This window comes from Hyperolius riggenbachi, chromosome 3 (genome assembly GCF_040937935.1).
Source record: "Hyperolius riggenbachi isolate aHypRig1 chromosome 3, aHypRig1.pri, whole genome shotgun sequence".
Classification (NCBI taxonomy): domain Eukaryota; kingdom Metazoa; phylum Chordata; class Amphibia; order Anura; family Hyperoliidae; genus Hyperolius; species Hyperolius riggenbachi.
In genome coordinates, this window is record NC_090648.1 from 378,011,622 (window position 1) to 378,026,582 (window position 14,961).

Consider the following 14,961-nt stretch of genomic DNA (forward strand, 5'->3'; position numbering starts at 1 on the left):
GGGGCTGAGGCATATAGAGGCCGAAGACCCAAAAAAACGGAGATCAAGATACCCCAAGGGTGTAGATAAAAAGTCTCACATGAGTCCCACCTGATATTTCATATTCTGGGACCCAGGTGAGGAAGTGGAGAGAGCAAAGAAAACACAACAAACAAAGAGCATTCAGGAATTATTTCTCCAAGAAACAGGCTAGCTCATTTTTATCCTTAAATCCAAGCGGTCCAAGAACGTTTGTTCGCATGATCCATCGGGCCTCATGCTGTAATAAAGTACGTTCTCTGTCACCACCTCTGGTTGTGAAGGATATGGTTTCCAAAGCAAAAAAGTGTAAGCAGTCTGGATCCCTCCTGTGACACTCAGCCATATGTTCTATCAATCTTGTATGCTTATCCTTGGATTTAAGGGAACGGAAGTGTTCCTTAATCCTAATCTGCAGTTCTCGGGTAGTTTGGCCGATATAGAATCTCTTGCATGGACATAGTAAACAATAGACTACAAATTTAGATCTACATGAGAGGACATCTTTGATCTTAACCGGTATGCCTCCCAACGTCTGTGGTCCATATTTAAGGATCTGGTTACAGATGCCACATGTGCCGCAGCGATAATTCCCTGGCTGTTTAAGAGTGTTCAGCCAATTGGCTGGTTGTGGTCTCTTATACTCACTGCTGGTCAACGTGTCACCTAATGTGGGGGCTCTTCTAAAGGTTACCAGGGGAGGCATCATGGTAACATCTGCAAGGAGTGGGTCTCCCTGTAGAACATGCCAATTCTTACGAATGGTTTTTTTGATAATATTCGCCATTGGCGAATATTCAAACACGAACACCTGCTTTGTATTGGTGCCCCGATGGTTCTTTGGGGCCCCAGATTGGTGTTTTCTTTTGACCGGCTCTCTCCTAGATCTTTTAAAGGCTCTTTCTTTAGCTTCCTCTAGTAATGAAGGATCGTAACCTCTAAATTGTAGTCGTGACTTCAATTCTCCGGCCTGTCTTAGATATTCCAGATCTTCACTATTGTTCCTGCGGAGCCGCAAGAATTGCCCATAGGGGATTGATTTCGTCACCCAGGGCGGATGAAAACTTCCGTTATGTAAGATTGAGTTTGTGGCTGTACTTTTTCGATATCCCTTTGTCACCAGGTGATCATCCTGAATCATGATCTCAAGATCAAGAAAATTGATATTACTTGTACTCAGCTCTGATGTGAATTTCATATTGACCTGATTGTGATTTAAATAGTCCATGAAGGAAGAGAATTCCTGTTCAGTGCCTGACCAGAACACCAGGACGTCGTCCACGTACCTCGACCACCTCCGTAAGCACCCGCGAAACGGGTTGTCACTGCCGTGCACGCAAATCTCCTCCCAGCGAGCCAGGAAGAGGTTTGCGTACGTGCAGGCCACTGCTGTTCCCATGGCGGTGCCTGACACCTGTTGGTACCACTTCTCCTTGAACAAGAAGGAGTTGTGGGTAAGCACAAATCGCAGGCATTCACAGATGTAGTCACAGTGAGCATCCGTTCGAGTGCCGCGTTTGAGATGCGATTCGACCGCCGCAATGCCGTCTTCGTGTGGTATCCGGCCGTATAGGCTGACCACGTCGATGGTGGCCAGCCTATCTCCCGTGTGCCAGTAGGCGTGCTCGACACAGTCGAGCACGTCAATGGTGTCGGCAAGGTGCGACGGTACCAAGGTCAGCAATGGTCTAAGGAGGTGGTCGAGGTACTTTGACAGCCCCTCGGTAATCGATCCGATACCGGAGACTATTCAGTTCAGCTGGTTTTTATGTGCTACAACATTGGGATGGGGTTCCTGTGCTGCGGTGCCCTAGCACGTCCTGTCATTGCCCGCGCTCCCGCGTCCCACGTGCTTCTAATACAGTTAGCTAACATTTGTACACTTGGACGCAGCACTGAGTGCTCCTACGTCTTGTTTACATTTTGGACGCGTGAGCTGGGCCCTGATTGGTGTGGTGGGCGGCACTGCTGCATAGGTCTCTCATTGCCTAGTTACATGGACGCTCTCCGTCCTCTCTACGGAGGAGGTAGGCGTCAGTGGTAGCTCTAGAAACCAGGGGGCGTGGCAGGCTGACGTAGGCGGAAGTGCCGCCGCTACGTGGGTATGTAACCCACGCTGAAACTGCCCGCCCCCAACTCTTTCCCCATTGCGGTGAACAAGCGCTTGCTGCGCGAAATGGACGTCCGCAGGGGGACATAGACCTGGCGCCCACCTCCCCGCATTGCATCTGATCACGCTGACTGTAAGTGCCTCTGTTATATTTGACTCAATAAATTACCCTAACGGCAGTGCTGGCTCCACTTCATCTCTCCCTCCTACACTAGCCAGAATAGTGCCCCAGTATAGCCAGTATAAAAGCCAGTATAGTGCCCCAGTATAGCCAGTATAAAAGCCAGTATAGTGCCCCAGTATAGCCAGTATAAAAACCAGTATAGTGCCCCAGTATAGCCAGTATAAAAGCCAGTATAGTGCCCCAGTATAGCCAGTATAAAAGCCAGTATAGTGCCCCAGTATAGCCAGTATAAAAGCCAGTATAGTGCCCCAGTATAGCCAGTATAAAAGCCAGTATAGTGCCCCAGTATAGCCAGTATAAAAGCCAGTATAAAAGCCAGTATAGTGCCCCAGTATAGCCAGTATAAAAGCCAGTATAGTGCCCCAGTATAGCCAGTATAAAAGCCAGTATAGTGCCCCAGTATAGCCAGTATAGTGCCCCAGTATAGCGCCTCAGTATAGCCAGAATAGTGCCCCAGTATAGCCAGAATAGTGCCCCAGTATAGCCAGTATAGTGCCCCAGTATAGCCAGAATAGTGCCCCAGTATAGCGCCCCAGTTTAGCCAGAATAGTGCCCCAGTATAGCCAGAATAGTGCCCAAGTATAGCCAGAATAGTGCCCCCGGATAGCAAGTATAGTGCCCCAGGATAGCGCCCCGCTATAGCCAGGTGGTGGTCCCCGTCGCTGTTATTACGTTAACAGCGGTCGCTCTCCCCTCTTCGGCGCGTGTATTTATTCAAGCAGCGTATCTCCCGGCTGCTCTGTGTGATGCGACAGGAAGAAGGGCAGCGGCTTCCTGTAGCGGCGATATGTATCGCTGTTACTATGGTAACCGAGCCCTTCTTCCTGCGCATCACACAGAGCAGCCGGGAGATACGCTGCTTGAATAAATACATGCGCTGGAGAGGGGAGAGCGGCCGCTGCTAAGGTAATAACAGCGGGGACGGGCGGGAGGGGGGTTGAAGAGGACAGTCCTGCGGCCCAACTGGGAGCGTCCCCACAGGTTGGGGATCCCCGCCTTTGGGTGTCTTCTTTCTAGAATCCGGTCATTTGTGGGGTTCCTATACTGCCCTGGCATTTTAGGGGCCCTAAACCGTAAGGAGTAGTCTTGAAACCAAATGTCGCAAAATGACCTGTGAAATCCTAAAGGTACTCATTGGACTTTGGGCCCCTTAGCGTACTTTGGGTGTAAAAAAAGTGCCACACATGTGGTACCGCTGTACTCAGGAGAATTAGTATGTGTTTTGTGGTGTATTTTTACACATACCCATGCTGGGTGGGAGAAATGTGTGACACTGTTTTGCAGCCTAGGTGCGTTAAGGGGCCCAACGTCCTATTCACAGGTCATTTTGAGGCATTTGTTTTCTAGACTACTCCTCACGGTTTAGGGCCGCTAAAATGCCAGGGCAGTATAGGAACCCCACAAGTGACTCCATTTTAGAAAGAAGACACCCCAAGGTATTCCGTTAGGTGTATGGCGAGTTCATAGAAGATTTTATTTTTTGTCACAAGTTAGTGAAAAATGACACTTTGGGAAAAAAACAATAAAAATCAATTTCCGCTAACTTTTGACAAAAAATAAAATCTATGAACTCCTCATACACCTAACAGAATACCTTGGGGTGTCTTTTTTCTAAAATGGGGTCACTTGTGGGGTTCCTATACCGCCCTGGCATTTTACGGGCCCAAAACCGTGAGTAGTCTGGAAACCAAATGTCTCAAAATGACTGTTCAGGGGTATAAGCATCTGCACATTTTGATGACAGGTGGTCTATGAGGGGGCGAATTTTGTGGAAACGGTCATAAGCAGGGTGGCCTTTTAGATGACAGGTTGTATTGGGCCTGATCTGATGGATAGGAGTGCTAGGGGGGTGACAGGAGGTGATTGATGGGTGTCTCAGGGGGTGGTTAGAGGGGAAAATAGATGCAATCAATGCACTGGGGAGGTGATCGGAAGGGGATCTGAGGGTTTGGCCGTGTGATCAGGAGCCCACACGGGGCAAATTAGGGCCTGATCTGATGGGTAGGTGTGCTAGGGGGTGACAGGAGGTGATTGATGGGTGTCTCAAGGTGTAATTAGAGGGGGGAATAGATGCAAGCAATGCACTGGCGAGGTGATCAGGGCTGGGGTCTGAGGGCGTTCTGAGGGTGTGGGCGGGTGATTGAGTGCCCTAGGGGCAGATAGGGGTCTAATCTGATGGGTAGCAGTGACGGGGATGATTGATGGGTAATTAGTGGGTGTTTAGGGTAGTGAACAGATGTAAACAATGCACTTGGGAGGTGATCTGACGTCGGATCTGCGGGCGATCTATTGGTGTGGGTGATCAGATTGCCCGCAAGGGGCAGGTTAGGGGCTGATTGATGGGTGGCAGTGACAGGGGGGATTTTTGGGTGATTGACAGGTGATCAATGGATCATTACAGGGAAGAACAGATGTAAATAATGCACTGGCGAATTGATAAGGGGGGGTCTGAGGGCAATCTGGGCGTGTAGGGGGGTGATTGGGTGCCCGCAAGGGGCAGATTAGGGTCTGATCTGATGGGTAACAGTGATAGGGGGTGATTGATGGGTGATTGACAGGTGATCAGGGGAGATAGATGCATACAGTACATGGGGGGAGGGGGGGTCTGGGGAGAATCTGAGGGGTGGGGGGTGATCAGGAGGGAGCAGGGGGCAGTTTAGGGCATAAATAAAAAAAATAGCGTTTACAGATAGTGATGGAGTGATTGATGGGTGATTAGGGGGGGTGATTGGGTGCAAACAGTGTTCTGGGGGGTGGGCAGGGGGGGGGGTCTGAGGGGTGCTGTGGGCGATCAGGGGGGAAATCAGTGTGCCTGGGTGCAGACTAGGGTGGCTGCAGCCTGCCCTGGTGGTTCCTCGGACACTGGGACCACCAGGGCAGGAGGCAGCCTGTATAATACACTTTGTATACATTACATACACTTTTTGTATGCGGCGATCCGGGTGCTAGTAACCCGCCGGCGCTCTCGAACGGCCGGCGGGTTACAGCGTGAGGGGGCGGAGCCAGTCGCCGGTGGCTTATTGCGTCACGAATGACTCGATCGCTCCGCCCATGCCCATACAAGGACTGCCGCCAATTGTACATGCGGCGGTTCTTGCGGGATCCACTTTCCGGCCGCCCCTGTGCAGTGGGCGGTCGGGAAGTGGTTAAAGGACATTGTTTAAAGGGCATTGTTTACACACCGCAATAATCCAAATGATTTTTTTTGTTTGAAAACTGCACAGAAGTGACATTTCACGCTACATGTCCGCATGCTCTTTAACAATGTCAACTGAACAACCTGTACACATCCAGCCAACTGTATCTGCCCAATAGTCATCTGAATTGATCCCATTTGAATTGGGCAGAGTACTCAATATGTCGCTTTTCATAGTGCTACTTTTATTGTTACGATTCACGTCTGAAATATGTCATTCTCCGGATGTTACAACCGACTTTTATCTAACGTATGTACAAGGCTTAAGCTGTGAACTGGGCTGCTAAGGCCTGCTTGTTGGTTAGAGATGGATGAACATATAGCTTAGATGTGGACAGTAAGAAGTGCTGTCTTGTTGGCATTCTGCCAATCCCTGTGAATGGGTTTAATCAGCAAGACTGAGTGCAGGACAAAGATCTGAATGTACAAGAATTCTTTAATTTCCTTTTGCTGGGAATTTCTGGAAGGCCATCTCTGCTTCCTGTATTTTGAGCTGATGAGAAATGCATGCTAATATAAAGATTCTGTCACTGTCAGACATATTAACAAACCATAACTTTTTTTTATTGTACTGCAGGTTCTGGTACCTCTGGGTCTCTTACAGAGCCTCCTACTGGAACTCGCAAGACGTGGCAATTGGCAAATAGACAGTCTTGTACAACTCGGGGTCTTGTATATTGAGGAAGTCTGTGCTGACTACATTATCCAGCAGGGAGGATGGGTAGGTATTCTTTGAAGCAATCATGTAGAACTTATCATTCTAATGAGAACCTATGAGAATAAATTAAGACTTGGAAGCTGACATCACTAATATGAGTCTGCTGGCAAAGCTATAATTATATCCACAATGGTGAATGTCACTCAAAACCTCTCATGAGCCTAAATGGATCTCAGAATTTGGCTGAATTTCTTGGTTTTATAAGTCAAGCTTTAGCTCCTCTCCTCCATGCCATGCCTGTGCCCATCATGACCATGGCTGTCTTTCACTGGGCTGTGCATTTGTGCTGGGCGAGGCCCCCGGCTAGGTAATGGTCTGTAACCACTTTCTCTCCTGACTCTATGAAGCTCCCCAGAGCCCTGTTAGTGACAGCAGGGAGTGCTTCACTGCTGTGGTGGAATGCAGGACTGTGGAGTCTGAATTGTGGAGTCAGTCGGAGCAATTTTGGGTGCCTGGAGTCGGGAAAAATGCACCGACTCCTGATTTCTAACGAATTTAAACTGTAATTAAAATAGAAAATATGATTAAATGTTCTATTTCTCCGATAATAGTCATCATAAATAATTTATATATGCAGTAATAGCTGTGCTTAGTCCACAAAAATGAAATAAAGCAATCAATAAAGCAGTCCCCGTATTTTTAAAGTCAGATATACATATCTGATTGTGACTGTATCTATGATGTGTACACAGGAATCTCTTATATATACTAAATAACATCTATGCTGTAAGTATAAAGCCTGATGTGTAGCTGTGTCACTAATAGAGATGGACAATGAGATGGAAATAATTCTGCGTTATGCTGATTTATGCAATTGTATGCACTCTTTGCTCATGAATGTTGGTTAAATTTGGTTTGGTGACTACAAATTAAAGGATACCTGAGACGGATGAAAAGAAGTTTTATACATACCTGGGGCTTCCTCCAGCCCCCTTCAGGCCAATCAGTCTCTTGCTGTCCTCCTCCACCACCTGGATCTTCTGCTATGAATTCCGGTAATTCAGCCAGTCAGCGAGACCAGCCACATGACGCTTCTACATCCAGGAGCACTCTGCACCTGCACAATAGTGCTGCGCAGGTGTAGTACGCTCCCGGCGGCGGAGTGTGTGCATTCGCACTACGCCAGGCTGGCTCAAGTACCTGGACTCCTAGCAGAAGATCCAGGTGGCGGAGGAGGACAGCAAAGGACTGATTAGCCTGAAGGGGGCTGGAGTAAGCCCCAGGTATGTATAAAACTTTAATTTCATCTGTCTCAGGTTTACTTGTTACACAGTAGTACTATACTCTACATATGCACTCCCCACAGAGCTTCAGGGAATCCACTGAGAATATTGTGCACATTGAACACAGAGAGGTGTTGTCTATCACCCATAAACCTGGTTCAGAGATTGTGCATGAAGAATGTGTATAGAGGAAGAATGGCCTCATTCCCCTGCAGAGTACCTGCACATCACTCTTACATGTACCCACAGTCACATTGCCTAGGGCCAGATAGATGTTCTTTGTTACGGTCTGTACCTTTTTCAAGTACTCTTACCAAGGACTAGATTTAGTCTATGACTAAAGGGAGTAAATATGGCAGTCTACATATAACAACATTGTAAATGAGAGGAGTCTGAGTCGGTGGAATCCTAAACTGAGGAGTCGGAGTCAGTGGATTTTTGTACCGACTCCACAGCCCTGGTGGAAAGTCTGTTTCGTATTCAGCTTAGAAAAGCAGCAAGCCAGTACAAGATCACTAGCTACTCTAGCGTTTTTTCTTCACTATCTAAAGTTACTTTCATTGAACAAATGTGCACATTGAGATTTCACATTTGGATATTTGTTGAAGATCAGCGTCCGATGTATATTAATGGTGAGGATGACATCTGACTTTACAAAAAAAAAAATCAGTAATAAAAGCTTCCATATAAGTTTTTACAGGTTCTCTTTACTAAAACAATTTTTTTTTATTTTATTTTTTTTACCTGTAAAAGGTTGTGGTCGTTTTTTTGTTTGTTTGTTTTTTTTTCCTCTAGATCTTAGCCCGGATGTGGTGGAGCAGCAATGTTCTGGCTTTGGAGGAAGGGGGTGGGGGGCGGGAAGAGGGATGAGAGAAAAGTAGGCAAGGCAGGAGTAGTGAGAGGAAGTAGAGTGACTCAGCAAACAGACTGGCTACAATAAGATTAAAGCCGCATTACAGCCCCCCCACCCTCACCCCTTCTGAGGGCTCAGACCCGCTAGCAGTTTATTGTAAGCACTAGTGATTTGAAAAAGTTCTTGCAAATGCAATGCCATGGGGATTTTTATAAAATCACATGGCTCAAGTGGGATCACACCCATACCGTTACATTAGCAAAAGTTTTTCAAATCACAAAGCGCTCAGAAAAGCACTCCTAGTGGGTTCCAGACCTGAAAGACATATGAGAACCTGCTGACTACCTGCCGTCCATTTACACTTCCCATTTACCTTTTGCTCTAATGGCTTCTGCTTGTCTGTCTTGTGCTGTACAATTCAGTGTTCCCCAACCCTGTCCTCAAGGCCCACCAACAGTGCATGTTTTGTGGAAATCCACAGAGGTAGTTAATCAGAGACCCGAATTACCTCACCTGTGCATGGTTGTGGTTTTCTGCAAAACATGTACCGTTGGTGGGCCTTGAGGCCAGGGTTGGGGAACTCTGTTGTACATGACCTCACTACCTAATCCCCACATCCAGCAGTTTTACCAAAGGTATGTTTAACTTCCATGTCTGCAGTCCCTTCTCACCAGTTCCTGCATCTGCAATCCTCCATTTCCTGCTGGTGCCCAGTTAAAAGATTAGACCTACTTTTAGATGACAGACAGGTGGGCAGCACCTCAAAACATGGCAAATGGGGATTTGCCGGAAGGGGCTGAGGAAACTAATGGGTGGTGAAAATGTTTTAAAATGAGGCATTTAAACAAAGCAGGCATTGCAGAATGCTTCTAAAGAAACCCCTAGATAGGCGTGCTAAAGTTTGCTATGTCTGTGAATTAGTGTAGGTGTTTAAAATAAGTAACAATGGCTCATGCTCTTGAGAATTATAAGGTACCAGTTTCTGGATAGACTCCAATCAGATACAGACTGTATGGTTGCAGTTGTTTGAGCCTACTGGCAAATGTGACTCTCTCTCTCTCTCTCTCTCTCTCTCTCTCTCTCTCTCTCTCTCTCTTCCCCCCCCCCCCCTCTCCCTCCCTCCAGTGTCCTAGCTGAGATTCTAAAGTGGTACTCTAGTGGTGGGAGCCGAGCGTACTATCCACTGTCAGGTGTTCCAACATGTCACAAGTCTGCTCCTTCCTTGCTCAAATGACAGTTACATTTTTTTTTTTATTTTTTGATTATGCTTTGAGTTCCAGCTGAAATCTCACTCACAGCATCCCCTTCATCCACCCGAGCCTCCCTGCAGAGATTATACGCTGGATTACAAGAGTCCATCCATCTGTTTTCACTGCCTGGCAGGTAATCCCTCCGGAAATGGGGAATTTTACTGTTTCATTTCCCCAGCTTGTCCTCTGTCTGCAGATGTCAGAGAGGGGAAGGAGGGGCTGCCTTGGCCTGATCTGGGTGCCTGGCTTAGAACAGCACTACAGGTACAGGTTTACAGTGCTCCTGATAGTCAAGTTACTGTAAGAGCTAGTCTTCCTTTTGTAAACAATAATTCTTATTACCGGTAGATGGTCTCATTAAAAAAAAATTGGTGTGCATGCCCAGTGCAGTTTTATTGAGCAAATTATAATTGGGGATGTCTATGCCCATCTTTTCCTCCCAGCTTAAATATCCGGATAGCTATTTTTATCACAAGGCACTACTCTCAGCCCTTACTAGTACTATGTTAACCAAGTGCTGCTGAAAATGTAATGGAATCATGCTAGAAGGATTGGCCACTGAACATGCACAAGTGTAATATTTGGAATTTCTCTTGCAACTGTGACTCCATTCTTTTCAGAATCATAACCATTATTATTATTAATTTATATAGTGCCTACATCTTCCATGCCTCTCTATGGTAGACAGTTCAAATTGCATGAACAATGGAGGCATACAGAAAATACAGAAATAGAAAATCAAAAACAGAAATGTAGATTCTAAAGAAATTCACAATTGAGTCAGCTTGTATGTTATACAGTTCATCAAGGAAGTGTTTACAGCGCATCACTTTTTCCACATTTTGTTATGTAACGGCCTTATTCCGAAATGGAAAATGTACATAGACATTCTGGATGAAAACCTGCTCCAGAGCGCTCTTGAACTCAGACTGGGGCAACGGTGCATCTTTCAGCAGGAAAGAGATCCTAAGCACACAGCCAAGATATCAAAGGAGTGGTTCCAGGACTTCTCTGAAGAGATCTTAAAATAGCACTTAGAGCAGACCCAAACCAAACATTTTTTAATTGAAAATTTTTAGTTGTACCACTGACACATACGAAAATAAACAAACACTCCTTTTAAGCCTATGAGCATTTCAGTGTATGCTTTTCACCCTTCTCTTTACATAACTAGGGTTATACAGGTGACAGCCATTACTTCTGAGCTTAGTAGGAGGTTTTAGATCATGGGTGTAGTTGTCATCAGCTACACTCCCTCACAGGGGCATCGTCTATGTGAAATCTCACACAAGCTGAGATCACCTCTCCTGTGACATCATCATTAGCAGCCTGTGTTTTGTTTTTGGTTTTTATCTCCTCCACCAGTTTGCCGGAAAATCCCGGCAATATGAAAGGAAGGGAGGGGTTCCTCCAATAAATGTAAAATATTTTATATTTGTCATCATGCAGCTGAAAAAAGGCTGCTATTTATCATTATAATTTAGAAAATATATTTAATTTCTGAAATCTTGCAGTTTTAATTTAGGTCCACTTTAACCACTTCCCGACCGCCTAACGCACAGGGGCGGCCGGGAAGTGGAGCCCTGAAGGACCGGCTCACCCACAGAGGCGGCGGTCCTTCTAAGGGCATGGGCGGAGCGATCGCGTCATCCGTGACGCGATCCTCCACCGGCGCCTGTCACCGCTCGCCCGCCGCAACATCCCGCCGGCTATACGGAAGCGCCGGCGGAATGTTAACCCCGCGAACGCCGCATACAAAGTGTATAATACACTTTGTAATGTTTACAAAGTATATTATACAGGCTGCCTCCTGCCCTGGTGGTCCCAGTGTCCGAGGGACCACCAGGGCAGGCTGCAGCCACCCTAGTCTGCACCCAAGAACACTGATTTCTCCCCCCCCCTGCCCCAGATCGCCCACAGCACCCCTCAGACCCCCCCCTGCCCACCCCCCAGACCCCTGTTTGCACTCAATCACCCATCAATCACTCCCTGTCACTATCTGTCAACGCTTTTTTTTTTTTTTTTAATCTCCCCCCCTGCCCACTGCCCCCTCCTGATCACCCCCCCACCCCTCAGATTCTCCCCAGACCCCCCCCCCCCCCCTGTGTACTGTATGCATCTATCCCCCCTGATCACCTGTCAATCACCCCCTGTCACTGCCACCCATCAATCAGCCCCTAACCTGCCCCTTGCGGGCAATCTGATCACCCACCCACACCAATAGATCGCCCGCAGATCCGACATCAGATAACCACCCAAATGCAGTGTTTACATCTTTTCTCTCCTCTAAACACCCACTAATTACCCATCAATCACCCATCGCCACCTGTCACTGTTACCCATCAGATCAGACCCTAATCTGCCCCTTGCGGGCACCCAATCACCCGCCTACACGCTCAGATTGCCCTCAGACCCCCCCCCTTATCAATTCGCCAGTGCAATATTTACATCTGTTCTTCCCTGTAATAACCCACTGATCACCTGTCAATCACCTGTCAATCACCCATCAATCACCCCCTGTCACTGCCACCCATCAATCACCCCCTGTCACTGCCACCCATCAATCAGCCCCTAACCTGCCCCTTGCGGGCAATCTGATCACCCATCCACACCAATAGATCGCCCGCAGATCCGACATCAGATCACCACCCAAACGCAGTGTTTACATCTATTCTCTCCTCTAAACACCCACTAATTACCCATCAATCACCCCCTATCACCACCTGTCACTGTTACCCATCAGATCAGACCCTAATCTGCCCCTTGCGGGCACCCAATCACCCGCCTACACGCTCAGATTGCCCTCAGACCCCCCCTTATCAATTCGCCAGTGCATTAGTTACATCTGTTCTTCCCTGTAATAACCCACTGATCACCTGTCAATCACCCATCAATCACCCCCTGTCACTGCCACCCATCAATCACCCCCTGTCACTGCCACCCATCAATCACCCCCTGTCACTGCCACCCATCAATCAGCCCCTAACCTGCCCCTTGCGGGCAATCTGATCACCCACCCACACCAATAGTTCGCCCGCAGATCCGACGTCAGATCACCTCCCAAGGGCAGTGTTTATATCTGTTCTCTACCCTAAACACCCACTAATTACCCATCAATCACCCCCTGTCACTGCTACCTATCAGATTAGACCCCTATCTGCCCCTAGGGCACTCAATCACCCGCCCACACCCTCAGAATGCCCTCAGGCCCCAGCCCTGATCACCTCGCCAGTGCATTGCTTGCATCTATTCCCCCCTCTAATCACACCTTGAGACACCCATCAATCACCTCCTGTCACCCCCTAGCACACCTACCCATCAGATCAGGCCCTAATTTGCCCCGTGTGGGCTCCTGATCACTCGGCCAAACCCTCAGATCCCCTTCCGATCACCTCCCCAGTGCATTGATTGCATCTATTTTCCCCTCTAACCACCCCCTGAGACACCCATCAATCACCTCCTGTCACCCCCCTAGCACTCCTATCCATCAGATCAGGCCCAATACAACCTGTCATCTAAAAGGCCACCCTGCATATGACCGGTTCCACAAAATTCGCCCCCTCATAGACCACCTGTCATCAAAATTTGCAGATGCTTATACCCCTGAACAGTCATTTTGAGACATTTGGTTTCCAGACTACTCACGGTTTTGGGCCCGTAAAATGCCAGGGCGGTATAGGAACCCAGAAACGGACCCCATTTTAGAAAAAAGACACCCCAATGTATTCTGTTAGGTGTATGACGAGTTCATATAAGATTTTATTTTTTGTCAAAAGTTAGCGGAAATTGATTTTTGTTTTTTTTTCACAAAGTGTCATTTTTCACTAACTTGTGACAAAAAATAAAATCTTCTATGAACTCGCCATACACCTAACGGAATACCTTGGGGTGTCTTCTTTCTAAAATGGGGTCACTTGTGGGGTTCCTATACTGCCCTGGCATTTTAGGGGCCCTAAACCGTGAGGAGTAGTCTAGAAAACAAATGCCTCAAAATGACCTGTGATTAGGACGTTGGGCCCCTTAGCGCACCTAGGCTGCAAAAAAGTGTCACACATGTGGTATCGCCGTACTCAGGAGAAGTAGTATAATGTGTTTTGGGGTGTATTTTTACACATACCCATGCTGAGTGGGAGAAAGATCTCTGTAAATGGACAATTGTGTGTAAAAAAAAAAAAAATCAAACACCCATACCCACCCAGCATGGGTATGTGTAAAAATGCACCCCAAAATACATTATACTACATCTCCCGAGTACGGCGATACCACATGATTGGCACTTTTTTGCAGCCTAACTGCGCTAAGGGGCCCAAAGTCCAATGAGTACCTTTAGGATTTCACAGGTCATTTTTTGTTTCAAGACTACTCCTCACGGTTTAGGGCCCCTAAAATGCCAGGGCAGTATAGGAACCCCACAAATGACCCCATTCTAGAAAGAAGACACCCAAACGTATTCCGTTAGGAGTATGGTGAGTTCATAGAAGATTTTATTTTTTTGTCACAAGTTAGCGGAAAATGACACTTTGTGAAAAAAAACAATTAAAATCAATTTCCGCTAACTTGTGACAAAGGAGTATGGTGAGTTCATAGAAGTTTTTTTTTTTTTGTCACAAGTTAGCGGAAATTGATTTTAATTGTTTTTTTTCACAAAGTGTCATTTTCCGCTAACTTGTGACAAAAAAATAAAATCTTCTATGAACTCACCATACTCCTAACGGAATACGTTTGGGTGTCTTCTTTCTAGAATGGGGTCATTTGTGGGGTTCCTATACTGCCCTGGCATTTTAGGGGCCCTAAACCGTGAGGAGTAGTCTTGAAACAAGACTTGGACTTTGGGCCCTTTAGCGCAGTTAGGGTGCAAAAAAGTGCCACACATGTGGTATCGCCGTACTCGGGAGAAGTAGTACAATGTGTTTTGGGGTGTATTTTTACACATACCCATGCTGGGTGGGAGAAATAGCGCTGTAAATGGACAATTGTGTGTCAAAAAATCAAAAGATTGTTATTTACAGAGGTGTTTCTCCCACCCAGCATGGGTATGTGTAAAAATACACCCCAAAACACATTGTACTACTTCTCCCGAGTACGGTGATACCACATGTGTGGCACTTTTTTGCACCCTAACTGCGCTAAAGGGCCCAAAGTCCAATGAGTACCTTTAGGATTTCACAGGTCATTTTTGAGAAATTTCGTTTCAAGACTACTCCTCACGGTTTAGGGCCCCTAAAATGCCAGGGCAGTATAGGAACCCCACAAATGACCCCATTTTAGAAAAGACACCCCAAGGTATTCCGTTAGTAGTATGGCGAGTTCATAGAAGATTTTATTTTTTGTCACAAGTTAGCGGAAATTGATTTTAATTGTGTTTTTTCACAAAGTGTCATTTTCCGCTAACTTGTGACAAAAAATAAA

At 46.8% G+C, this 14,961-nt stretch overlaps 1 protein-coding gene across 2 annotated transcripts in view; it reads left to right on the forward strand.

Moving 5' to 3' along the window:
* The window catches only part of BCL2L13 (BCL2 like 13), a 138,933-nt gene that overhangs the window by 76,122 nt on the left and 47,850 nt on the right, over positions 1-14,961 (forward strand). For both annotated transcript variants that reach the window (XM_068277268.1, XM_068277269.1), the window contains exon 6: positions 6,086-6,229. In XM_068277268.1, coding sequence (XP_068133369.1) covers positions 6,086-6,229 — 144 coding nt within the window. The remainder of the gene's footprint in view (positions 1-6,085; positions 6,230-14,961) is intronic.